At 41.9% G+C, this 27,664-nt stretch overlaps 2 protein-coding genes across 8 annotated transcripts in view; one reads left to right on the top strand and one right to left on the bottom strand.

Moving 5' to 3' along the window:
• Positions 1–11,102, bottom strand: part of TMEM182 (transmembrane protein 182) — a 60,185-nt gene extending 49,083 nt beyond the window's left edge. The window contains exons 1-3 of one of the 6 annotated variants that reach the window (XM_033949197.1): positions 10,978–11,099; positions 7,754–7,814; positions 5,367–5,472 (exon numbers count right to left, since the gene is read on the bottom strand). In XM_033949197.1, the coding sequence (XP_033805088.1) occupies positions 5,367–5,472; positions 7,754–7,756 (109 nt within the window). In that variant the 5' untranslated portion in view covers positions 7,757–7,814; positions 10,978–11,099. Of the gene's footprint in view, positions 1–5,366; positions 5,473–6,126; positions 6,437–7,753; positions 7,815–10,746; positions 10,882–10,971 lie in introns of those variants that run through there. The other 5 variants (XM_033949199.1, XM_033949195.1, XM_033949194.1 and 2 more) reach the window with 5 other exon arrangements.
• An 80-nt stretch (positions 11,103–11,182) lies between these two features.
• Positions 11,183–27,664, top strand: part of MFSD9 (major facilitator superfamily domain containing 9) — a 44,226-nt gene continuing 27,744 nt past the window's right edge. The window contains exons 1-3 of one of the 2 annotated variants that reach the window (XM_033949192.1): positions 11,183–11,414; positions 16,038–16,125; positions 21,382–21,425. In XM_033949192.1, the coding sequence (XP_033805083.1) occupies positions 11,319–11,414; positions 16,038–16,125; positions 21,382–21,425 (228 nt within the window). In that variant the 5' untranslated portion in view covers positions 11,183–11,318. The remainder of the gene's footprint in view (positions 11,415–16,037; positions 16,126–21,381; positions 21,426–27,664) is intronic. The other variant, XM_033949191.1, reaches the window with a different exon arrangement.

The following is a 27,664-nucleotide window of genomic DNA, read 5'->3' as shown; positions in this document are numbered from 1 at the left end:
CTTCCAAGTTCACCAAGATTTCTTTCAGTTCCTTTACATCGTCACCCTTGAAAAACATTTCCAGTTCAGATAGATCTCTTGTATCTTCTCTTGTAAAGACTGAAGCAAATAATTTATTCAGTTTCCCGCAATGACCTTATCCTCCCTGAGTGCCCCTTTTGCTCCATGATGATATAACAGTCCCATGGATTCCCTTGCAGGCTCTCTGCTTCTGATGTACCTGAAAAAGTTGTTACCATGAGTTTTTGCCTCAGCAAGTTTCTCGTCATATTCTTTTTAATCAATGCTTTGCATCTATCTTGCCAGTTGCTTCTTATTTTCTTAATTTGGATCCTTTTTCCATTCTATAAAGGATGTTCTTTTGACTCTAATAGCCTATTTCACTTCACCTTTTAATCATGCCGATTCTCGTTTTCTATTCTTCCACCTTTGTTAATACGTACAATATATCTGGTCAAGACTTCCACAATAGTATTTTTGAATAACATCCATGTCTGATTTAAAGTTTTAATCTTTGACACTGATCCTTTTAGCTTCTTTTTATCCATTTTCCTCATTTTATCATAGTCGCCCTTTTGAGAATTAAATGCTGCTACAGTAGGAAATGCTCTAAATTTTTATTTCAACCTTTTGCCATGTATGGATCCTCTGTGGAATTGTTTTACTGATCCCCAGCACCTCTCGTGGAAGAGCATTTTAGACATCCATCATGCTTTTTCAGTGTTGCTTTAAAGTCTTCCTCCTTGCAACTTTATTGTATGCCCTCTAGTTCTATAGCTTCGCTGTTTTTAGAAAAGATTTGCTCGCCCGTTAATATATTTAAGGTATTTAAATGTCTATATCAGTGGCACAGCCATATGGCAAACTTTGAATAGGCCAACAGGTAACAAGCTTGGCCGTGATGAATTTCCTCTCCCACACTCCCTTAAAAATTTAAGTACCTTAGCCGGTGAGGAACCACTGAAAGACACCAGAACTCCCTTCAGCCAATCTCGACAGTCAGCGGCAACATTCCTGAGGCACCAACACAAACATGGATGCTCAGTTCCCTTATATGAACAGAGCAAGCAAGAAAAGTTAGCATGAACATAGTGTCAGGAACACTGTGGCTTACTATCAAAATTGGATGAGGAAATATCTGGCAGCCTTCCTGAGGTCTTCAGCTGCCAGAAATAGTTCTGCATGGAACAGCCTTTATAGAATATGAGCTTAGTGCACATTTCACACCTAACTTTGAGCACAAGCATTTACACCTGCCAAAGGCTGGTGTAAATACTCACACCCAACCTTCTAAAGTTAGGTGCAGAAATGCAGGTATTCTATAACTTTGTATCTAATTAGCAGGCATGTTCCTGATCTTCCACTTTGGAGATGAGCACAATGGAAATTAGTTAAGGGAGGTTATAGAATAGGTTGCAAGGCATTTCTCCATGTAACTACTAATTGGCTCCAATTAACGCTTGTTAAGGTCAACTGATTGATCCTTAGCACTAATTAAGAGCCAATTAAACTATTAAATTATATGTAGAAATGGAAACTACATGCAGAAAATCCAGACCTAACTTTGGATGCCATTACTTACCCACTCATGTACTAGCGCAGTAAGTAATCTTCCAGGAGAGGTGAATCGACACTCCATTTCTGAGACCGAGGTAAGTTCACACAGTAAAAACAATCATGCAAAAGCCACTCAAACTCAGGCGGGAAATTCTACACAGGGTCTTAGCAATCATAAAGTATGGAGGGCTATGTATGTTAATGCACACAGCTTAGGCAATAAAATTCTAGAATTAGAGACAGAGATAACGAACGCCGACCTCGATGTAATAGCGATATCTGAAACTTGGTTCACAGACTCACATGGGTGGGACATGGCTATACCAGGATACAACTTACTTCGTCGGGACAGAGAGGGAAGGATAGGGGGCGGGGTAGCACTATACACTAGAGATAACATCAAAGTCACCAGAATCACAGATGTCAACTACTCCGGGGAATCACTCTGGGTGAACCTGGCCAGAGGAAACGAAAAATGCTTGTATCTGGGTGTAGTATACAGGCCCCCAAAACAGCATGAAGACAGGGATATGGAACTAATCAAAGACATTGAGAACCTTACTCTACGCGGGGACACGATTCTGCTAGGGGACTTCAATATGCCCGATGCTGATTGGAAGACACTTTCTGCTACTACCAGCAGCAGCAGAAGACTTTTAACCTCCATAAAAGGGGCGCGACTCAAACAAATGGTGCTGGAACCCACCAGAGATCAGGCGACACTAGACCTGATAATCACCAACGGAGAAAGCGTTTCAGAAGTTTCGGTAGGCGATACACTAGCCTCCAGCGACCACAACATGGTATGGTTCAACATCAAGATAGGCTTCACTAGATCAAACACAGCAACAAAGGTCCTCGACTTTCGGGGCACTGACTTTAAACGCATGGGAGACTTCGTCCATCAGGCGCTACAAAACCAAGCTGAAACCAATAATGTAGAGGCTATGTGGTCAATCCTGAAATGCACCTTGCATGAGGCAACAAACCGCTATATAAAAACAGTAAGCAAACGACGGAGGAAGAACAAGCCCCAGTGGTTCTCTGCAGAGATCTCAGATCTTGTTAAGGAAAAAAAAAAGCTTTTATTTCCTACAAGCATACAGGAAACAGGGTGACAAAAGAAGACTATCTGACCAGGTCTAAAGCAGTCAAAGCGGCAGTAAGAGAGGCCAAGATTCAAACAGAAGAACAACTAGCGAAAAACATTAAAAAAGGGGATAAATCCTTCTTCAGATACATTAGCGACAGGAAACGAAACACAGATGGAATAGTACGTCTCAGGAAAACAGACGGGACCTATGCAGAAACGGATTCTGATAAAGCCAAACTACTAAATGAATACTTTTGCTCAGTCTTTACTTGTGAAGCGCTGGGGACCGGTCCACAATTGCAAGCAAGGCAAACATCGGAAGACCCGTTTCAAAACTTCAAGTTTACACCCAGCAGCGTCCATGGCGAACTATCAAAACTCAAGGTGAACAAAGCCATGGGACCGGACAATCTACACCCCAGGATTCTTAGGGAGTTGTGTGATGTCCTGGCAGAGCCGCTATCCGTGCTGTTCAATCTTTCCCTAAGTACCGGAAAAGTCCCCATGGACTGGAAAACAGCTAACGTCATTCCATTGCACAAAAAAGGTTGCAGAACGGAAGCTGCAAATTACAGACCGGTCAGTCTCACCTCAATAGTGAGCAAACTCATGGAAAGACTTATTAAACAAGAATTAGATACGATCCTGACCGAGGAGAATCTACAGGATCCCCAGCAGCATGGATTCACAAAGGGAAGGTCCTGTCAATCCAATCTGATCAGCTTCTTTGACTGGGTTACAAGGAAACTGGATATGGGGAAGTCTCTAGACGTCGTGTACTTGGACTTCAGCAAAGCTTTTGATAGCGTCCCGCACCGCAGATTGTTGAGCAAGATGACTTCGATGGGATTGGGAGTGATATTGACGACATGGGTCAATGACTGGTTAAGCGGTAGAATCCAGAGGGTGGTGGTTAACGGTACCCCCTCCAATACATCGGAGGTGACCAGTGGAGTGCCACAGGGATCGGTCTTGGGACCGATCCTTTTCAACATATACATAAGAGACCTGACTCAAGGGCTTCAAGGTAAAATAACACTATTCGCCGATGACGCCAAACTATGCAACATAGTAGATAACAGCACCTTACCCGACAGTATGGAGCAGGACCTGCTCTTATTGGAACATTGGTCCTCGACTTGGCAGCTGGGCTTTAATGCCAAAAAATGTAAGGTCATGCACCTAGGCAGCAAAAACCCATGCAGAACTTACACTCTGAATGGTGAGACCTTAGCTAGGACTGGGGCAGAACGTGATTTGGGAGTAATCATTAGTGAAGACATGAAAACTGCCAAGCAGGTGGAGAAAGCTGCATCCAAGGCTAGACAAATGGTGGGATGCATCCGAAGAGGTTTCGTCAGCCGGAGGCCCGAAGTTATAATGCCCCTGTACAGAACCATGGTGAGACCTCATCTTGAATATTGTGTTCAATTATGGAGACCACATTATCAAAAAGATGTGCGGAGAATCGAGTCGGTTCAGCGAATGACTACCAGGATGGTCTCGGGACTCAAGAACCTCCCATATGAGGAAAGACTGAATAGACTACAACTATACTCGCTCGAGGAACGTAGAGAGAGGGGGGACATGATTGAGACTTTTAAATATATCACGGGCCGCATCGAGGTGGAAGACGATATATTCTTTCTTAAAGGACCTTCAACCACAAGAGGTCATCCGCTGAAAATCAAAGGTGGGCAATTTCATGGCGACGCCAGGAAGTATTTCTTCACCGAAAGGGTGGTCGATCATTGGAATGAACTTCCATTGCAGGTGATTAACGCCAGCAACGTGCTCGATTTCAAAAAGAAATGGGATATGTATGTGGGATCTCTAGCCGGGTGAAGTCTGGGGGTGGGTCATTAAGGTGGGCAGACTTGATGGGCTAAAGCCCTTTTCTGCCGTCATATTCTATGTTTCTATATGTTTCTATATATATAGAATCCAAGGATTAATGCATGTTTAACATGCAACCATGTAGACATTTTGCCTGCTATTGAATGGTAAAGTAAAAAAGCACTAGTAAAATTTATTTCATACATGTCAACAAATGAAATTACAAATGTTAAAGCATGAACCCCAGGATTCTTTCTATATATGGTGCCCAAAGTTGCATGCCAAAATTTCAGTGCAGATCCAAGATGTACATGCAAATAAATGGGTTACTTAGTCATTAAACATCAATTATTGACCTTATCAATTATTGAAGTTAATTTCCACATGCACTTCTCTGCATGCTATAACACCAGGCAAGGCAAAGAGTTGCACGCAGTGTTACAGAATAGTGCCATTTATGCACCCAAATGCCATGAGTTGAGCACCGACATATTACACCAGGTTTTGGCTAGCATAAATCTCAGAACTCAACTTTGAGTGTGGGATTCAGTTCTAAGTGCTATTCTATAAAGAGAATCCTGGTGTGCCATTTATACGATAATGATTTGTTTAATTTTTTCACAGCGCTGATTTTAAGCACAATTTATAGAAAAAAACGCCTTGAAAACTTCTAATTTGTATTATCTTTTTTAAAAATTAAAATTAATGTGTGAAATTAAAATATAAGTTTGAAAATTGAGAAAAAAAAACAAAACTCAGGCGAACCAAAAATGAACTGAATATTTATACCATTTGCATAACTTGATCAGAGATGGAACAAGAAATACAATAAACAAAAAATAAAATACATACAAATTTAAAAAAGATTATGTTCACTTACTGAACCAGAAATTCCACATGCTTTTTTCATTTTCTCCCCTAAAGCCCTCAAACCAGCACCTCCAAAAGAATCCTTCATGGTGGAACGTAATTGGCACAATTTCTTTCTGTGTGAAAAACATTGCAAAACAAAAAGCATAAATGAAGTGTGCTCATTTCTCATTATGGTATGCACAAGTGGCATTCCATGCTAGAACACACTTTACCCTTTTATTTCCTCCTCTGTTTAAAATATATCAGCTCCTGACTATGAGAAAGTGCACTTTAATATTTAAGCACAGTGGGAGGTGAATGATTACTCCCCAATAATGTATATTCAGAAAATACAAACATTATCCATAGGGTTTCCATATTGCTCCTACTTACATTTTAATTTTAAAAGAAATGGTATTAGAAACTGGCACATTCTAAATTAAGCTACTTACTTATTTCCATATACTGTAATTTGCAATTATGATTAACAGTGAGAGGCAGAGAGGCAAAGCGAACTATTAAGGGTGAGAGGTAACATTGTTGAACCAATAATTTAATATACTTTACTAAATTCACTTTTAATGTGGATTTTGTATGGCCATGTGCTTTCTGTGGCAGTTTATTTCATAATTAAGGGGGAGGGGAGGAATAAGTGGCAAATCCTTTTTTATACTATAGGTCATGTTTCCTAGACTAAGGTCGATTTCTGTTCTTTGTTCATCCTTTTTGCATTCTGCTATTCTAATAGCCTCTTTCACTTCACCAAAACAATTATTCTCCATACTAACCTCATGGTCAGTCTGATTCGATGAACATTTTTTAACTTCTGTAGCAAGAAGCCAGTAATCACTCCCAAAGGCAAGTAGGAAGATCAAAATTCCCAAAGCACCAAATAAACCTCCAAAGAACATTCCAATGTTGAGCTTCATGGTTTAGGGCTATGCTTCAGGAAGGAGAAAACAGCCCCTCAATGCAGAACAAGAATCTAGCCAATGACAGAAGTGTAGTTTGTCCAAAAAGTTGCCTTCTCTCTTGCTTTCCCCAAGCTGAAGGTTGATCTGTGTTGCCTTGTGGTTCACTGCCCTGGCCAACCTCAGCTTAACAAATGGCAATGGCCTTCTATTTTAGGACACTGATTGAGGGGCTTGATGTTTTTCAGGGAGTGGCAAGTCAAAAATAACTGACCTTCCATGAAACATTCAGAGAGTTGACAGTTGTTTTGAAATTGTTTTACAGTCAGTTCATTGACATAAGCGAATGAAATATGAAGTATTAAAAAAAACCTTTTCACTCAGTTAAGCATGAATTACTGTAAAGCATGCCATCCACAAGGACAAGCTGACCGCTGCTTTAGGGATAATTTTAAAAGTCATTTACATGCATAAGACAGAAGTTTATGCATCCAAATGACTTCTTTTAAAATTGCCTGAACTAGATGTAGGTAAAAAAAAAAACAACTGTGGACGATGCTATGTCTTTTAATTTATGCATTTAAATCATTACAATTCACTCTAATTCAAGTGAATAAGTACATCCAAAACAAGAAACAAGGAAATAATTGAAATAAATACTACATATATCTTAGCCTACAATGTAGAAAATGGGGTAGACCAGGGGTAGGCAATTCTGGTCCTCGAGAGCTGGAGCCAGGTCAGGTTTTCAGGATATCCACAATAAATATGCATGAGATAGATTTGAAGACTTTTGTGGGACAGTGCATATACAATGGTTGCATGAATTTCAATGGGATGCGCATTCCACACTTTTGGAATTTGGTAGTTAAATGATTTGCTAAGAGACATCATGTATTTTATGTCTTTCAGAGTTGTGAATGATAGGATCAAGCAGTCAGAATTATAATGATTATCAGATCTACAGTACATATGACTTCAATAAATCTGGGGAAAGCTACAAGGGATGTCACTATATAATGTTTGGAATGCTAAGCAGCATAGTTTGAATTTTATTCGCTTTTCTATCTGCAGCCAGTGTAACTCTATAAGCAGCAGTGTGACATGGCCAAATCTTGATTTGTAATATATGAGTTTTGCTGCTGTGTTCTGTATGAACTGTAGTATTTTTTTGTTTGTGTCACTGAAATTCATGAAAGTAGCGAATTGCAGTAGTCCAGTATAGTTGACTGTCACTGTACTAATACTCTATAGTGTTGTTGAAATGAGTAGGATCTCTGCCTCCTTCTGTAGAATAGGAAAGGATTCCTGAACTAAATTGTTAACATGGTCTTCAGAACTCAGCAAACTGTCTAAAGTCACTCCCAGAACTTTTGAGGATTTCTGAATGTTGAAGCTAGTGCCATTTGTTGGGTCAATGATAGATGGAATTAAGTTTGTACTGTATGTTCCCAAACCATAACAGTTTTTTTCAGTGTTTAGTTTGAGATGGTATTTTACTGACCATTCTTGCACTTTAGTTAATGCTCTGGACAGGATGATATCCATGTTTTCTTGGTTCAGATCTGCAGGAATTAATAGAAAAATATTGTCTGCATATGAAAAGAGCCATTCCCCAGGTCTGAGAATGATCAAATTTAGTGTAGGCATAGAGATGTTGCATAATGGTAGCGATAGACGATCCTTGCAGTACACCGCATGGTGAAAAACAGTAGTCAGAGAAGGATCTATCTTTTAATATTCTGTAGCATCTTTTTGTCAAAAAGTGTTGAAACCATTGTAATACCAGTCCTGAAATTCCTACTTCAGATAGTCTATCCAGCAATAGACTGTGATTTACCATATCAAATGCTGCTGAGACATCAAACTGTAATAGCAACATTTGTTCACCTGTACTTAACACTGACCGTACCCTAGATACCAGATCAATCAAGCATGTTTCTGTACTGTGTAGGTTTCTAAACCTAACATGGGAGGGTGATAGTAGATTCCAGTTTATAATATAGTCTTTTAACTGGGAGGTGAGTACAAACTATCAATTTCGTAATTAAAGGTATACTTGCTACTGGTCTGTAGCTTGCTGCTTGAGATTGGTCTAAACCTGCTCTTTTTGAGATAGGTGAAAGTAAAATGTCCCCATATTCCTCAGAAAACCATCCTTGCCCCAGTGAAGACTTAACCATCTTTACCAGCCAGTTCAGCACTTCTGCAAGCATATATCAGTAAAGGTTGGATGGGTATAGATCCAGTTGGCATCCCATTCTGGATAGTCTGTTCAAAATTATGTTGCTGTAACAGTATTAAAAGCTGTCTGTACTCTTTCTACTGGTATATCGACTGAGTACAACTTCTGCAGCTTCCACTTTTGCACTAGAGGCATAGGGCTGAGGGCTTTTCCTCTGGCATGCAGAAGCTGCACTCAGACTCCTGAGGCAGGCCAATTGGCCAAAGCTGAAAGCTATGCCATCGGTAGTTTTAAAACCAGCAGGGCCTCCCAAGGCGGACAGGTTTCAGTGGAGATGTCAGACTTGGAAGTAGCAGATGGACAGTGTTGGAGGCGGAGGATCGTGTTTAATGTAACATTGAATTTATAGTGCTCAGAAGAAAGGCTCGGCAATTTACTTCTGGATTCTACCACAAAAACTTGATATCATTATCTAGTCACTAGGACTGGAACACGAATCAATGGCACCTAACAACAAGCTTTTGATGGCTGATAGAAGTTTTTAAAATTTAATTGGGAAATTCAAGATGGCTGCTGCAGAGCTGTATAACTTTCAAAAATTCAGAAAAGGGTTTTTTGGAGGAGGGGAACCCTACAGGAAGCCCCAGAGACCCTCAAAAGTCCAGTTCTTGAATCACCCTGAAGTGTACAGTAGATAGTAATAGACTGTGCTCACAGAACTGCTTGGTGCTGTGCCAGCATCAGCTCAAACTGCAGCTGGACAATGGAGAAGATTTCTGCCTCAGACAAGTACAGTATATAATATCTGCCAGATGCTTGTATCTTAGGGCTATTTTTTAGACAGGCTCTGAGAGCCTGAAACCCTTAACCCCTCTAGCTCCTGGGTCTTTTTTTTTTTTAGGGGGGAGGGGGGAGATGCAGCTGGCACCTGCAATAGCCCTCTGGACCAATATGGGGTCACTCAGCTTGATAAATCAAGCGCATGATAAATCAGAGGCAACCTGGCTCCTAGGGAAATGTACCCCAAGCTGTCCTTAGGATCAGTGCAGGACAGCTAGCCCCTGTAATCGAGAGATTGTATCTTTTCCCAGGCACAGCTATCCCAGAAATCCTGGGAACCTCTGGAACACTGGAAAGTCTCAAATTTGAATTTTAAAAACCTCAAAAATAATAAATCACTTGCAGAGCAGAAAAAAGGCACCTTTTCAACTCGCTTGCAGAAGGAAAAGCTGAGATGGGACACTGCAGGGAGGATAACCCACTGATCAACATCTGTTTTGCACTGGAAAAAGGGTGCAGATATTAGACCGGGGGGGGGGGGGGGGGGGGAGTTATGGCAAAGAGAGAGAAGCCTGGACCAAAGGGCAAAAGGAAAGGGGTAAAAGAGGGAGCATGATATTGGACTTGGAGGAGGTGGGGGAGAGGAATAGAGCAAGATGCTGGACCAACAGAGGAGAGAGAGATTTCAGACTGATGATGGCAGAGGAGTCAGGGCTGGAAGTGCAGAGGGAAGGGAAGAGCGGAAAGAATCTGGACATGTGGAGGAACAGGAATACAGAAGAGATACTAGCAGTGAATGAAGTGTAGGGACAGGGAGGCAGAGGAGCAACACTGGGCATAAGGGGAGGAACAGAAACACGGAGAGGGACACAGAGGGAAGATGCTGGACAGGATGGATAGAGACACACAGGAAAGATGGATGGTGGACATGGAGAAAAAATGTTAAAAGGACAGGAGACCTAGGAGAGTTGAGAAAAGCAGAAAAAGAGACTAGGACTAAAGCAATGATCAGACAATAAAGGAAGGTAAAAGGTAAAAGCATGTTGTTCCCTCCACCCATTTCACTATTCTAGGAACAATGGGGTTAAAGGGAGTTCATTTTGTTTTCCACCTGGGACCTATTCAGTCCTAGCTATCTGACCGAATCCATCATCCTGTGATATCTTTATATTGCAGATGGCCGACTACTGTGATAAGAAGACCTAGGGCTCCTTTTACTAAGGTGTGTTAGGGCATTAACTCGCAGAGTAGCGCGTGCTACAATGCCGCACACGCTAGACGCTAACACCAGCATTGAGCCGGCATTAGTTCTAGCCGCGTAGCACGGGGTTAGCACGCGCTAATATTCTGCGTGTGCTAAAAACGCTACCGTGGCTTAGTAAAAGGAACCCCTAGTCTTGTCTAATGAGTGAGCCGCCCCTATGTGGGAAACAGATTTGGAGTCCAAGAAAATGGGGCAAAATAGGCCACAAATTGCCCCAATTACGTATATTAAGTGCTCTGGCTTAATTGAAAACAATTTACAAACATACCTTGCTATAGTCCGTGTACATTGCATCTTATCAGTTTTACAAAGAAGTTAATCTTTGAACACTACAAGTGTCGTGACAAGCATAAGCAGACAGCGAATCTCTGAAATTAAGCTAATCTACAACATAAACTATGAGGTTCGTTTCTGTGATGGCATGCACGCAAAAAGAAGCATTTGCGAGATATCACTCTAGAGACAACCCGTGATATGCAATTCCCCACCCCACCGTTACTTTTCTTCCTGCACAAGTATTGTGCATGACAAATTTCCTGCTCATCAACCGCTCCGAAGTGCTCAGAGGCTATAAGGTATCACCAGTACATCAGCTCACACTTCACCTGCGACCTATCCGGCACTGTGAGATCAGAAAGCAGAGCGCCTCCCTCTTCTCCGCTCGACGCAAGCCCTGCTACGCCCACCAGCTGGCGTAGCCAATCATTCACCGTTTCGTCAGTGTGCTGGCGGAACAGGGAAAGGGTAGCGGCTACAACCGGGCAACTATGCGCAAGCGCGAGTCTCAGGGCTCCAGTTCTGCAGTGTAACACCCCAAGGTTTAACCTAGGGGTCGGTCGGATGGAGAATGGCAGCCCCGTGGTCGCTCGAGCCCCTCATCTGGCTGCAAGTGGACGCAATCGGTTCTTGGCCTGCCTGTACCTGGTGGGGTTTTTGGTGAGTCCCGTTAAACTTTGTCCCGATGCTACATTTCACTTTATCCTTTTTTTAAAAAAAAATTGGATGTATATGTATCGTTTTTAGAGTGCTCTTTTTTTTTTTTTACCAGTGTTTCTCAAGGTAATTTATGCTTCTGAATTATGTGTGGTTTTATATGATCTGTGTACAGTTTGAAGTTAAATGCTGAGGTATTACAGCTGAGTTATTTTTGAATACAAGTGGGGTATCTGGGGAAGGGGGAAGTGAGACTGGAGGCTGACTATTTGTATTTATGTGGTCCCGAAAGACAGCTTTCTAGATGAATATAGTCAAATTCAAATTTTCTAATAGATGTATGCTGAAGCCTATTATTTTGACAGATGTAAGGTCCTGAAAGTGACTCGGAAATAGAGAATGACAGGGGGGACAGGATTTGGGGGGGAACAGAGCCCACGTGGACTAGTATCAATATGTATTAACTTAACACATCTTAGACATTTGGCAACTGAATTCAATGATTTAAAAAAAAAAAAAACAAAAAAAAAAACAACTGCAGATGCTGCTTTTGGATTAAAATGAACTAGGGTTAAATGACATCATTTGTGTCTTGTCATCATTTGTGTCATTTGCCATCTGCAATGTCCTTCCATCATGTGCCCAGCTGCTTAAGCATCTTACTGCAACAGATTCGTCCATCGTTGCTGGCATCAAGAAACATTTCTAACATTTAATAGACACTTACTTATTTTCCTGCTCATCCACTACGCAGTTTAGGTTCTCTTCTACACCCATGTCTGAATGACAATCCAATTACCTTCCTGGATGATGTAAAAACATAGGCAGCCAAATCTTTGGGAAGGTTGTACCAAAACCAGATTGGACTCTCTCTTTGGGGAGGATTGCCTTTTTTAGCTCTTTTATTGATATCTTTTTTCTTCCTATATGGTTACTTTGCTGTTTGTGACTTCTTGTCTGGATCATTTGCCATTTTCAATAAAAATATATTTGAAAAAAGAATGAAAGGCCCTATTTGTGATTTGTACAGAATATTGTCCGGTTTTTTTTTTACTTTATAAAAAGATTAATCCCCCCCCCCCTCATGTTAGGAATTTTTATCGCCAGAATTATTTTATCGTCGGAGCTAATATCGCCATGGCTGGTGATTAAAAAAAAAAGCCTAACATGTCTTCGTAAAAGGGATTCACTGTCCTCCCTCTCCCCTTTCCCTATGACATCTTCCCTCTTTCTATGCCCCTTCCATAAACTGTCTGTCCTGTGCCTCTTCTCTAATTTATACATGATTAATTTCAGCTTCACCCCTGTCTCCATTTTTCTCTCTCTGTCTCCACTCCCCCCATTCTCTGGCATCTCTCTTTTCTCCTTTCTTTCCTCCTTCCCACCCCATCCCACCTCACCCCTTGGTCTGGAACATAGAAGCCAACTTTTGAAAATAATTTGGGGTGATAAACTGAAAAACAAATTGCCACTCATTGGACACATTCAAGGTGCATGCTCAATATTGGAAGTGCTCAAACACCCACAGCACTCACAAAGCTGGCTCCTTCCCTCCCCCTTCCCTCTTTACCCTAGCATCTCTCTCCTCTACTTTCCTTCTAGCTATCCCTCCTTCTCCATGCTCTGGCATCTCCTTCCCTCCCTTCCCCATGGGCTAGCATCACTCTCTCCTTTTCTTTTCCTTCCCTTCCTTCTCCCTCCCCCCAACTGTACAACTTTCTTCCTTACCCCTTCCTCCCTCCAACTGGATGTAGCATTTTTGTAACCCCCCCCCCCCCAGCCTGATGGGTACCTCTATCTGTCATCATCGGCAGCCTTCACAACTTGCTGCTCTGCTGGTGTTGGGCCTTCCTCTCTGCAGGGTCCTGCCTACTTCCTGCTTTTGCGAAGGCAGGATCTGGCAGAGAGCAAGGCCTGACACCGTCAGAGTAGTGAGTTGTGAAGACTGTCGCTGCCGGAAGGAGAAGTTTTTGGACCATGACGCCAACCCTGGGAGCACCCACTTATGATCTGCACCTGAGAAAGACTGCTCTCCCGTCCCTCTCCTTGGTACGCCACTGATGGTATATTTAATTGGTTTACCTACTAAAAAAAGTTTCTAAGTGAATGGTATCTCAAAAAGCGTAATTATTCTTCTCATAGACAACTAGAACACACTTACAGGGAATCTTTAGAAAAAAGGAAGCACCTGTTTCCAAAACTTTAGATTTAAGCTATAAGAAACCTTTTCTACACATCTGAGTAGGCCTAGACTAGAGACATCTGGAAATATCTTAACTATCTGTCCACAAAAAGATAATTTTATTTTTTTAGGAAAATAAGAATTTAAGACTGCCAATTTTTGCTCATCATAATGCAAATTAACTAATAAAGTTACTCACTTATTAATATCTTGAGATGATCTAAAAACTGTAGAATATCCAGACAATCTGGAGAAGTAATTGCATCCGTATTTCCCTCCTCCCTGTCCTGTCTAACTCCTTTAGGTCAGTGTTTTTCAACTTTTTTACACCCGTGGACTGGCAGAAATAAAATAATTATTTTGTGGACTGGCAAACTACTAGGACTAAAATTTAAAAACCCTGTTTCCACCCCATCTCCACGAGCTCGGTCTCCGCAAATCATCTGATCCCATCCACACAAGCCTCAGTTATGATTATATATTGAATGTATTTTATTAAAGTATAAAAAGAAACAATATTCTGTACAATTGTCATTTTATAAATACAAATAATACAGAGCAAGGATCAACAAAACCCCTGTCTCCCCTCCCCTTCACATATATCCCCTCTACTATCAAGAAAACTGAAAAAGCCAAATTATTACAGAATGCTGCACAGAAATATCATGCTAACAGAATACTGCAGTCACACATGACAGGAATAGTTTTAGGGGAATGCAACTAGGGCAACTGCCCCCTGGTCAGAGAGCGCCCTAAGCCAGCTGGAAGCTAAAGAAGTACTGCCTGGGCTTTGCAGTCCCCAGTTATGTCTAACACCAGCTCTAGCAGGATATATATTTCAAATCTGATATATTCTAATTACAAAATAGAAATAAAATTATTTTTTTCTACCTTTTGTCATCTCTGGTTTCTACTTTCATCTTCTTTTCACTCTCTTCCTTCCAGCGTCTGCCTTCTCTGTCTCTTCAATCCAGCATCTGCCCCTTCCATCCACTGTCTGTCCTCTCCCCCTTCCATATGGTATCTGTCTTCTTTCTATGCACCCCTCCCCTTTCCATCCAGCCTGCGCCCCCTCTCTCCTTTTTACATGATTCATTCCAGCTTCACTGCTCTCTTCATTTGTATCTCTCCTACACCAGATCTACCATCGTTGTCCCTCTCTGCTTATGTTTGTGCTGACCCCTTCCCATCATCAATCTCTCTACTTTCTCATGCCCGTCTCTCCCCTTCCCCTCTTCTAATCTCCCTGCCAGCTGTTTCCTTCCTTTTTTCCTTCTCCCTTCCCTCCTCTTCCTGTCCAGCAGTAACTCTCTTCCCTACCTCCCCTCCCAGCAGTATCTCTACTTCTCCTTCCCTCCAGGTCCAGTAGCAGCTGTCCCTTTTTTCCCTTGCCCAGCAGCTTCCCAGACTCCTTTCCCTCCTCCCCTCCCAGCAGCATCTCTCCTTCTCCCTCTCCAGGTCCAGTAGCAGCTGTCCCTTTTTTTTTTTTTTACCATGCCCAGCAGCTTCCCAGCCTCTAACAGTGGCTTTCTCCCCTCCCAGCAACTCTCCTTGCTTGCCAGCACAGTGATTCAGGAAGTCAGCCTCGGGTCCTTTGTTGGGTCGCACCGCCTCTGAGGAAAGCAGAAGTTGCATCATCAGAGGCGGTCGCGACTCAGCAAAAGCCCCAAGGCTGCCTTCCTGAATCGCTGCACTGATAAGTAAGGAGAGCCGCTGGGAGGAGAGAAAGCATGCTGTCGGAGGCTCCCCATGACTACAGCTCGTCAATCTTGCTGGTCCTTCGCGGACCGCAGGAAATTGGAGATGTTGATCTCGCCGGTCATGCACGGACTGGCAGGAATTTTCTGCGGACTGGCACTGGTCCGTGGACCGGTGGTTGAAGAACAGTGCTTTAGGTAAATAATAAGCATTTAGAGAGTCCAAGTTAGGAAATTGCAACTTGTATATCCTTCAGGTGCATTATTTTAAACAACTTGGATGACAATAAATAATGAGTAACAGAGAAATTTTAAGTTACATGATCTTGCTGAGTTTTCAAGTGTTTCCATCTGCATATGCTGCAATAAATGATCGATCCTTAGTAGCAGCTGAGAGAGCAGAGTGTACGGTTTTAGGTTGTGAATCAATTTTGAGCACTTGTTCTAATAAATTTGTTCTATTATCATGCTTAGCTATTTTAGAAGAAGTATCTTCAGAAAATTTAGAAAACAAAGATAAATTATCTTGTAGAATTTTTTCAACTCTAAGCAATGTAGATCTAATATCAGCTAGTGGAAAAGCCTTCCATATTTGATAATATTTGTTTTGTTGCAGATAAGAGATTAGAGTCTAAAGAGCTTAGTACACGTTTAACTGTTCACGTATGAATTCTTTGCAAATTTGAGCATCTTCATCAATATACCTTTTGCTGTGATTTTTAAATGATTTGTTTTATTTTATTTCAGGATCTTTTTGGTGTGAGCATGGTTGTCCCTTTATTAAGCCACCACATCAAGTCTCTTGGAGCAAGTCCAACAATTGCAGGAATAATAGGTGAGTACAGTGTGCCTGTGGTTGGAGTTCCATAGCTCCAGAAAGCAATTTTTTTAGTAGTAATGTCTTACCTTAACAGTTCATTTTTCACTCAAGAATTGTAGAGGAATACCATCATCACCCAGAAGGTTGTTTATTTATTTATTTGTATTCACTATACCGCTGTGACTGATCACACAGAACTAAGTGGAAGATTATCTAAAGTGGCAGGAGTTATAAAATAAAAGGCTTAATTCTCTCTTAGAAACATAAAAACATGACAACAGATAAAGTCCTGATGGCCCATCTAGTCTGTCCATCCACAACATCCTTTATCACCCTCTCTCCCTAAGAGATCCCACATGCCTGTCCCATGCTACCTTGAATTCAGATACAGCCTTCATTTCTATCATCTCCATTGGGAGACTATTCCATGCATTTACCATCCTTTCTGTAAATAAGTATTTTCTTACATTACTCCTGAGCCTCTTACATTGTTCATGAGCCTATCACTTCTTAACTTCATCCTATGTCCTCTCCTGGAGTTTTTCTTCATTTGAAAAAGACTTACCTCCGAAATAAAAAACTGGATGACTGCAAACGAGCTTCAACTAAATGCATCCAAGACCGAACTACTCTGGATTCGCAAAAAAAATAAAAAAACTGCATTCACCTATGTTGGCACTAATGATACTGCCAGGAACCCCTGCAAATGTATCAAAAGTGACTTTGTGGCTCTGGGAGAGAAGGTGAAGCAGTCAGGTGCGCAGGTTGTATTCTCATCCATCCTCCCTGTCGAGAGTAAGGGCCAGGTCGGAGACGCACACATCCTGGAGACAAATGTGTGGCTACCTGGATGGTGTCGTCGAGAGTGTTTTGGCTTCCTGAACCATGGGATAAATTTCCAAGGGCTGCTTGCAGGGATGGCATACATATATCAAAGAAGGGAAGAAGTGTCTTCAGCGGCAGGCTGGCTAATCTACTGAAGAGGGCTTTAAACTAGAAGTGATGGGGCAGGGTGATCAAAGTCCCCTCAAGTAAGTGAGTATAAACCCTCAGTTAAGTAAATTACTGAATATCTCTACATGGATGGGAAAAGGGGGCAATGTCTGAAAAGCAGTATATACTAATCTCGAAGTATGGGAAACAAGATTCTGGATCTAGAAGCTGTGATGGACAAAAATGAGTTGGATATAGTGGTGGTCACAGAGGCATAGTTCGTGGAGAACCATGACTAGGATGTAGTTACACCGTGCTATAATCTGTTCAGGAAAGACAGGGTAGGAAGAAAAGGAGGGGGAGTAATGTTATAAATTAAAGATCATATTAAAGCCAAACAATTGCAGGATCTGAAGGACAAGGAGGATGCACTGTGGATCAATTTGAAAAGAGGGAAAGGTAAATATATTTGCATTGGTTTGATATATAAGCCTCCTTCATAGATGGAAGAAGTGGACAAAGATCTAATAGTACATATTCAGAATATATCTAAAAAAGGGAAATTTTAATAACAGGTGATTTTAACATGCTGGATGTTGATTGGGGTATCCCTACTATGGAGTCTTCTAGAAAAAGGGAGATCCTGGATTCTCTACAAGGAGAACTATTCCAGCAATTGGTAATGGAACCCACGCGGGATGGGAGTCATACTGGACTTAGTGCTTACAAACGGGGAAAATCTTTCTGTTGTTACAGTGGGTGATCATCTGGCATCCAGTGATCACTGCATGATATGATTTAATATTAAGATGGGAATAGAGAGGGCTCATTCAAAAGTAAAGGTTCTAGACTTAAAAAAACCAACAACTAACTTTATTTGGATGGGGGATTACGTCAAAGAATTGTCTGGATGGGAACATCTGGAAGGAGTAGAAATGCAGTGGGCAAAACTGAAAGGAATTATTGTAAGGATGACAAACCTTTTTGTGAGGCAAGTAAGTAAAAGTAAGAGGAAAAGAAGGCCAAAAGTAGTAGCTGAGAAGGTAAGGAATAAGAGGTTAGCTTTCATAAACTACAAAAGATCGTGGAAATAGGAAGGCAGGCAAAAATATCTGGAATAGTTAAGAGAGGCTGGTTGTGTAGTCAGGAAGGCAAAGATACAAATGGAAGAAAAAATAGCTGACATGGTAAAATGGGGAGACAAGACGTTTTTTAGATTTATCAGTGATAGAAAGAAGTGCAAAAGTGGCATTGTGAGACTCAAAAGTGAAAGGGAGGAATATGTAGAAGCTTATAAAGAAAAGGCTGAATTGCTTAACAAATATTTCTGTTCCGTGTTCATGGCTGAAGTGCTGGGAGTGGGACTGCAGAAGACAAATGCGAATAGGGGGAATAGGAGGAGTGGTAGACCCTAATTGATTTTCAGAGGGTTGTGTTCATGAGGAGCTAGCTAAATTAAAGGTAGACAAAGCGATGGAGCCTGATGGTGTACATCTGAGGGTGCTGAAGGAATTTAGGAAAGTTTTGGTGGCTCTGTCGACTGACCTTTTCAATGCTTCTCTAAAGTCGGGAGTGGTACTAGAGGAATGGAGAAGGACATATGTGGTCCCTCTACACAAAAGTGGAAGTAAGGAAGAAGTAGGGAAATACAGGCTAGTAAGTCTGACTTCTGTGGTAAGCAAATTAATGAAACAATTTTAAAACAGAGAATGGTGAAGTTTTTGGAATCCGATGGATTACAGAACCAGAGGCAACATGGATTCACTAGAGGTAGGTCTTGTCAGACAAATCTGATCAATTTCTTTGACTGGGTGACCAGAATAGAGGGAGTGCGCTAGATGTGGTACAGCGAAAGATTAGAGAAACTGGGCCTCTTCTTCCTCGAACAGAGGAGATTGAGAGGGGACATGGTCGAAACATTCAAGGTACTGAAGGGATTAGACTTAATAGATAAGGGCAGGTTGTTCACCCTCTCCAAGATAGGGAGGACGAGAGGCCACTCTCTAAAGTTGAAAGGGGATAGATTCTGTATGAACTTAAGGAAGTTCTTCTTCACCCAGAGAGTGGTAGAAAACTGGAAAGCTCTTCCGGAGGCTGTCATAGGGGAAAACACCCTCCAGGGATTCAAGACTAAGTTAGACAAGTTCCTGCTGAACCAGAACGTACGCAGGTAGAGCTAGTTTCAGTTAGGGCACTTGTCTTTGACCAGAGGGCCGCCACGTGAGCGGACTGCTGGGCACAATGGACCACTGGTCTGACCCAGCAACTGCAATTCTTATGTTCTTATGACATCTAATAAATAAACTGAGTGCCCTCGAAATTGACCTCAAAATTATGGGCTGGATCAAGAAGTGGTTGTCTGGTGATTTTAATCCCCACATTCCGTATTTCTGGTTCTGCTTCCCTATGCTCTGAACTCTATTTCCAGGGTCTCCTGTCTATTCTCTCTTTCTTTTTTTCTCCTGTTTACTTCACAATTAACTTTTCAAATCTGTCATGTCTGTCCTCTTAAGAACACAGGATTTACCATTCTGGGACAGATCGAAGATCTATCAAGCCCAGAATCCTGTTTCCAACAATGGCCAATCCAGGTCACAAGTAGCTGGCAAGATCCCAAGGAAAAAAAAACAGATTTTATGCTGTTTATTTTAGGACCGGCAGTGCCAGCGATTTAAGGCAGAGCACTGCCAGCCAGCTAGTAGCTCAAGAGTCTTTCTATAACAAGTCCTAGAGGGAACGTTAGATAGATTGTGAGCCCACCGTGATAGATAGGGAAAATGCTTGAGTACCTGATTGTAAAACCGCTTTGATAACCTTGATAGGCGGTATATAAAAATCCTAATAAACTTGAAACTTGAAGGGAACAAGAACTTATGTACATAAGCTGATGTAACTGCCTGTTTTTGCATAGGCAAGACACACTAGAGAGAGACTCTGGGGTTGAGTAGCCGGCCAGCAGTGCATGAAAGAATGAAGGGAGGGGGAAAGGAAGGGACTCGAGAGAGATACGGGACCACTGTGGTGACAGATGGGCGGGAGGTGGATCATGGAGATAGGGGGATGTTGTGAAGGAGGAAGGCGACCTGCATCAAAGTGTGTTTAAAATTTTTAACGCATATTAAAACATTTAACCTGTATTATAATTGTCATGTCATCAATAAAAGTGTTGAAACACTGACCCCCCTCTTCTACTAAACCGCGCTAGCGGTTTTAGCGCAAGGAGCTGTGCTGAAAGACCCGCGCTGCTCCCAAAGCTCATAAGAACTCTATGAGCGTCGGGAGCAGCACGGGCCATTCAGCGCAGCTCCCCACGTTAAAACCGTTAGTGCGGTTTAGTAGAAGAGGGGGTAAAGGGAAGATATCTCATTTTTCCACCCTTGTCATATAAGGTGGGTACTCCTTTCTCCAGTTTTTCAAAATCCATTTATTTGCCAGAAGGAACAGTTTCTCAAGTAAACGATTGGTGGCATGCCTCATTTCCAGTGATACAAAATTTGATTTTATTTAAAAAAAAAAAAAAAAATTGAGAACATTTTAAGAATTAATTACAAGAAAGGATCAGTCAGTAACAGAAAAATACTAAAAAATTTTTTTTTCTAATTTAGAAAATCAGTTCTGTTGATTCTAGCCCACATTAATGCAGAGTCAGTCCAATGGTAATTTTAATTAGAATACATTTGTGGCAGAGCCCATGAATCAGTGCTATTATATCCCTCTTCCTACTGTTCTGATTTGTGACCTTGCACAAGTTACTTAGAGCTCCTTTTATCAAGGTGCGCTACGGGGGTTAGCGCGTCAGACATTTCATCATGCGCTAACCCCCGCGGCAAGCCAAAAACCTAACGCCTCGTCAATGGAGGCATTAGCGACTAGCGCAGCAGGCGGTTGAAAGCACGGTATTCCGCGTACCGCACCTTGATAAAAGGAGCTCTTAATCTCCCTCTGCTCAAACTAGGCTTTTTAATCTCCGGCCGCGGCAGTATTAGTGCCAATGCTTATAGGAATTCTATGAGCGTCAGAGCTAATACTGCTAAGGCCAGCGGTCAAAAAGCCTAACGTGGCTTCATAAAAGGGGGCCTTAGTTTGAGCAGAGGGAGATTAAGTAACTTGTGCAAGGTCCCAGATCAGAACAGTAGGAAGAGGGATGTAATAGCACTGATTCCTCTGCTCTGCCACAAATGTATTCTAATTAAAGTTATAATTGGACTGACAATTTTGTAAGATTTGAAGATGAGAACATATTCAGACGTTGGAAGCTATTGTAATTGAATGTGAATGATTTCAGAAGGCAAAATGACAGATGCAGGGATGATTTACCCTTTTCTTGTTTGTTTGTAGGATCTATCTATGGGATCCTTCAATTTTTCTCCAGTCCATTAGTGGTAAGTGGAATCATTCGGATGTGGGAAGACATCTAAAACAAAGGATTTATTTTGTACAATGGGTTTTCTTTTCCTGAATAACTTAATTTACTAAACTATACTGTATATTATAAGCAGTATATTATATGTACACAAAATGTGGCTCGATAGTTGACAAGAAAACATGCACTTCATCATCCATCATCTGCAGTCGTTCTCTTTTATTCAATTTAATTTCTGTCAGAGCTGAAAATCCAAGATAAAAAGATAAGAAGATCCAAATGGTAACAAAGATTTGATTGCTTTGTTGCTCAAGTTAGGGTAACTACTGCATAAAAAATACAGATTAAACTAAAATTACTTGCATTAGTTTTCAAGGACCAATCACGTCAAAGAATGATGCTTGTCTGGGCGGTTGTTTCTTTACACACAAAAACGTTCATAACATGACAGACTCTTGCGTAGGCGACACACATGTCACTTATTCTAGTGTATACTTATGAAGGGAATTTTTAAAAATAAAGCAAAATTCTGGAATCTCTCTTGGCACAGCACTGTGCCGTGGCACAGTTTTGGAGACACTGCTCTATAGCAATGTTCTTCAACCGCTGGTCCACAGAAATTTCCTACTGGTCCACAGGGCCAGCACATGCATTGGGCCCGAGACAGTGTTCTTCAATCACCGGTCCGCAGTGCGATCGATGCGGTGTAATCTTTGGGCTGGCTCCCTCTTCCTCAGTGCTGCAGTACACAAAGCTGCGGGCAGCTGCCCCTACGTGCTTCCTGTGCCTGAACCGGAAACCTTCTCTCTGACATTGCAACGTCAGAGGGAAGGCTTCCAGATGAGGCGTGGGATGCACACAAGGAGCCGCTTCCCAAGGCTTTGTGCACTGCATCAGTGAGGAAGAGGGAGCCAGCCTGAAGATAACACTGGGGGTGGCATAAAACAGCCATGCGGGAGCTGGCCAGAAGTTAAGGCACAGCATGGAGGGAGGGAGACAACAAAGGTAGGGGGGAATGATAAGAACATAAGAACATAAGAAGCGCCATCTCCGGATCAGACCTTCGGTCCATCAAGTCCGGCGATCCGCACACGCGGAGGCCCTGCCAGGTATACACCTGGCTTATTTTATAGCCAACCATATCTTTATATGCCTCTCTCAAGGAGATATGCATCTAGTTTGCTTTTGAAGCCTAGGACTGTCGATTCTGCAATAATCTCTCCTGGGAGAGTATTCCAGATGTCAACCACTCTCTGTGTGAAGCAGAACTTCCTGATATTAGTCCTGAACTTGTCCCCCCTTAGCTTCATTTCATGTCCTCTTGTCCGTGTCAAATTGGACAATGTAAATAATCTCTGCTCTATTTTGTCGATTCCTTTCAGTATTTTGAAGGTCTCGATCATATCCCCACGCAGTCTCCTCTTCTCAAGGGAGAACAATCCCAGTGTTTTAAGTCGATCCTCATATTCCAGTTTCTCCATACCCTTCACCAGTTTAGTCGCTCGTCTCTGCACCCTCTCCAGCAGTTTTATATCTTTCTTTAGGTAGGGAGACCAATGTTGGACACAGTATTCCAAGTGGGGTCTGACCATTGCCCTATAAAGCGGCATTATAACTTTCTCCGATCTACTTGAGATTCCTTTCTTTATCATGCCCAACATTCTATTTGCCTTCTTTGCCGCTGCCGCGCATTGTGCCGACGGCTTCAGGGTCCTATCTATCAGTACACCCAGATCCCTTTCTTGTTCACTTTTTCCCAGAGTTGCACCTGACATTCTGTACTCGTATTCCTTATTTTTACTGCCTAAATGCATTACCTTGCATTTCTCCACGTTGAACTTCATCTGCCATTTCTCCGCCCACTTTTCTAACCGACACAAATCTCTCTGGAGTTCCTCACTGTCCTCCTGCGATCTGATTGCCCGGCAGAGTTTTGTGTCGTCTGCAAACTTGATGATCTCACTGGATGTTCCGTTTTCCAGGTCATTGATATAAATATTAAAAAGGATCGGCCCAAGTACCGAGCCCTGGGGTACACCACTAGTCACTTTCTCCCAGTCGGAGAACTTCCCATTAATGCCCACTCTCTGCTTCCTGTTATCCAGCCATTTGCCTATCCATCTTTGTATATCTCCCTCTATGCCATGGCTTTGTAGTTTTCTGAGAAGTCTTTCGTGTGGGACTTTGTCAAATGCTTTCTGGAAGTCCAAGTATATTATGTCCACCGGCTTTCCACTATCAATTTGCTTGTTTACGGTCTCAAAGAATTGGAGTAAATTCGTCAAACACGATTTCGCTTTCCTGAATCCATGTTGACTGGGTTTCATCAAGTCGTGTGTGTCCAAGTGCTGAACTATGCTATCCTTGATCAGTGATTCAATCATCTTGCCGGGGACAGACGTAAGACTCACAGGTCTATAGTTGCCCGGTTCTCCTCTTGATCCTTTCTTGAAAATTGGCGTGACGTTCGCTTTCCTCCAGTCGTCTGGTATCTGACCAGTTCTGATTGACAGGTTTGCAAGTTTTTGCAATAACTCTCCAATTTCAACCTTCAATTCCTTCAAAACTCTCGGGTGAATTTCATCCGGTCCAGGGGATTTGTCACTTTTAAGTTTGTCGATCTGGTAGTATATCTGATCTAAGTTCACTTCAAATGTGGTGAGGCTGTCCTCTATTTCTCCTGTAAACAGTTTCTCCGCTTCAGGTATTGTTGAGGTGTCCTCCTTTGTAAAGACGGACGCAAAGAAGGAATTTAGTTTGTCTGCGATTTGTTTATCTTCCTTGATGTACCCTTTTCTTCCCTTGTCGTCCAGGGGTCCCACTGCCTCTTTTGCAGGTTTTTTCCCTTTCACGTATCTAAAGAAGGGCTTGAAGTTTTTGGCCTCCCGGGCTATTTTTTCCTCATAGTCCTGTTTTGCTTCCCTCACCGCCTTGTGACATTTCTTCTGTTCATCTTTATGTTTGTTCCAGGCTTCGGTTGTCTTCGTGCATTTCCATTTTTTGAAAGAGTCCTTCTTTTCTTTTATGGCTTCCTTCACCTGTATGGTAAGCCATGCCGGTTCTCCTTTGCTTTTAGTTCTCCGATCTTTGGAAATCCTCGGAATGTAGAGATCTTGTGCTTCTGCAATAGTATTTTTCAATAGGCACCATGCCTGATCTACTGTTTCAAGTTTGTCCACCATCTTCTCGAGTCGTTTTGTTACCATGGCTCTCATGCAATCGTATTTACCCTTTTTAAAGTTTAAGGTGGTGGTTAAGGTTTTGGCATGTTTCCCTTTCCCGATGTCAAGTTTAAAGTTGATTACATTGTGATCACTCGTTCCCAGTGGAACCACGACTTCTACTTCTGTTATCGGTCCGGTATTTTTAAATTTGGTGATTGAATTGTATCAATTTTGAGAATTTACATCTTCTGGCTATAATTTGCACTGTTCAGGAAGAAAAGCACTCTGGGGTTCTCTGGGGTTGTATACTGCATGCAGTCTTGCATCTTAGGGTTTGTTTGTATATATTAGTACTTTTAGTTTTTGCTCCTGTGTTATCTGTGGTCTGGTAGGAATGAATGTTGAGAAGCATACAGTGTGCTTTGTGTAGTTTAATTTTGTGGTTAACCATAATGTGTTGTTAAGATTATATTATATGTGTGTATATATGAAAAATGAATGGAAAAAATGGTGTTACAAGTAGTACTATTATGGGGGCAGGGTCTGGGGCGGAGATGGGCAGGATCAGCCCACAACTTAACCCAGTATTTTTTAACCGCCGGTTCACAAAATAATTCTTTTATCTCCACTGGTCCTCTCGTTCTCTCTACCTTGGAGAGGGTGAACAACCTGTCTTTATCTACTAAGTCTATTCCCTTCATTATCTTGAATGTTTCAATCATGTCCCCTCTCAGTCTCCTCTTTTTAAGGGAGAAGAGGCCCAGTTTCTCCAATCTCTCACTGTATGGCAACTCCTCCAGCCCCTTAACCATTTTAGTCGCTCTTCTCTGGACCCTTTTGATTAGTACTGTGTCCTTCTTCTTGTACGGCGACCAGTACTGGATGTAGTATTCCAGGTGAGGGCGTAACATGGCCTGGTACAGTGGCATGATAACCTTCTATCTGTTTGTGATACCCTTCTTAATCATTTCTAGCATTCTGTTTGCTGTTTTCGCCGCTGCTACTCATTGCGCGGAAGGCTTCATTGACTTGTTGACCAGTACTCCCAAGTCTCTTTCTTGGGGGGGTCTCTCCAAGTACTGCGCCGGACATCCTGTATTCGTGTATAAGATTTTTGTTACCGACACCTTACACTTACCCATGTTAAACCTCATTTGCCGTGTCGCAGCCCATTTCTCAAGCGTGTTTATGTCACATTGCAGGTCATTGCAATCCTCCTGCGTCTTCACTACTCTGAATAACTTTGTATTGTCCACAAATTTAATCACCTCAGTCGTCGTACCAATTTCCAGGTTGTTTATAAATATGTTGAAGAGCACGGGTCCAAGCACCAAACCCTGCAGCACTCCATTCGTGACGCTTTTCCAGTTCGAGTATTGTCCATTTACTCCCACTCTCTGTTTCCTATCCGCCAGCCAGTTTTTAATCCATGGGAGTATTTCACCTTCGATTCCTTGGCTCACAATTTTTCAAAGTAGCCATTCATGGGGACCTTGTCGAACACCTTCTGAAAATCCAGATATACATTGTAGACCGGGTCACCCTTGTCTATCTGCCTGTTTATTCCCTCGAAGAAGTGCAGCAAGTTCATCAAGCAAGTTCTTCCTTTGCTGAAGCCATGCTGGCTGGTCCTCATCAGATTGTGTCCGTTCAAGGTGACCAATGATGTGGTCCTTTATCAGCACCTCTACCATCTTTCCTGTTACAGAGGGCAGGCTCACCGATCTGTAGGCTTCCCGGATCTCCCCTCGAACCTTTCTTGACATTCACCACTTTCCAGTCTTCCGGAAACCTTCCTGATTTGATCGACAGATTGGCTATTAGTTGAAGTGCTGGTAAATCCTAATTGGTGCCAATCATCAACATTTGGTTGTTAGCATCCAATTATTGCTTGCTAATGCCTTGCTAGCCAATTAAGATATGCATGCATCTTGGGATTGCACCTAATATTTAGTCACCATATATAGAATCTGGGGAAAATGTTCAGAAAAACTGATACACCCAATAAGCAAGTCTAGACAAACAATAATAATATTTTTTTTTTAAAACTTCATGATGAGACTATTTTTGTAAAAGATACTGTATACCGTTTACAAAAATTAGATAGCTCTAAGTCTAATAGATGTTGACACTGTCATCATGAAGCAGGGACTTTAGACCATTTATTATTCTATTGTCCATTTATTATGACTTTTTGGAAATCAATTTGGGGCCAAATAAATTGTTTGTTAGAAAATCATGTGCATTATCGTATGATATTATATTATTTGGCATGTCTGGGAGGGCTATGAGACAAATATCTTCCAAAAATAATGAACTTTTACTTATTTTGACAGGAGTTACCATACAACAAATAACATGTAATTGGAAAAATTGGAATAGATTGAACTACAGTTTTTGGTGGAATTCAGTGTGTCATATTTATAAAATGGAAAGAACATTAGCTATTCAGAAAGGGAATTTTAATAAATTTCAAGATGTGTGGGGGCAGTGTTCCCTCTAAGCGGGCGGGTGTTGTGAGCAAACTTTTTTCACTGTGAGCTAAAAATATCGGGCGCCAGCAAGTTATGAGCCAAATAAATATGTTGTCAAAGTTGCTGATACATGAGGACGAGGTATTCAAAGGAATTTTAGGCCTACACGCTAAATTAAATAACGTTAAATAATATTTTTAAGAACACAGAAATTGTAGGGATGAAATGATATCTTAATAAATGTTTTACAACAAATGTAGTTATGTCTGTTATCCCAGGACAAGCAGGCATGATATTCTCACATGTGGGTGACGTCATCTACGGAGCCCCGATGCGGAAGCATTTTCAAGCAAACTTGATTGAAGATTTAAGTTTGCTCTGCTGCTCCACGCATGCGTGCCTTCCTGCTCCACTAGGGGGTGCATCCCCTCGTGGTCTCCAGTTCAAAATTTTCCGCGAGCCTAGAAGACGTGTTTTTCAGGCTCTGCCCCAACTGCCTTCTAGCACCGCGATTTTTTCTTGTTTTTTCTCGATTAAGTCGCTGTGCGCGAATTCCTTACCTTTTTACTTGATTCCTGCTTCGTTTTCAACGACCCGGAGGCTTCCGGGTCCCCGTGGCC

The sequence above is a fragment of the Geotrypetes seraphini genome, chromosome 6 (genome assembly GCF_902459505.1).
Source record: "Geotrypetes seraphini chromosome 6, aGeoSer1.1, whole genome shotgun sequence".
Taxonomy (NCBI): Eukaryota; Metazoa; Chordata; class Amphibia; order Gymnophiona; family Dermophiidae; genus Geotrypetes; species Geotrypetes seraphini.
The sequence above is the reverse complement of the archived record's forward strand: the minus strand, read 5'-3'. Positions and strand labels throughout refer to the sequence as shown.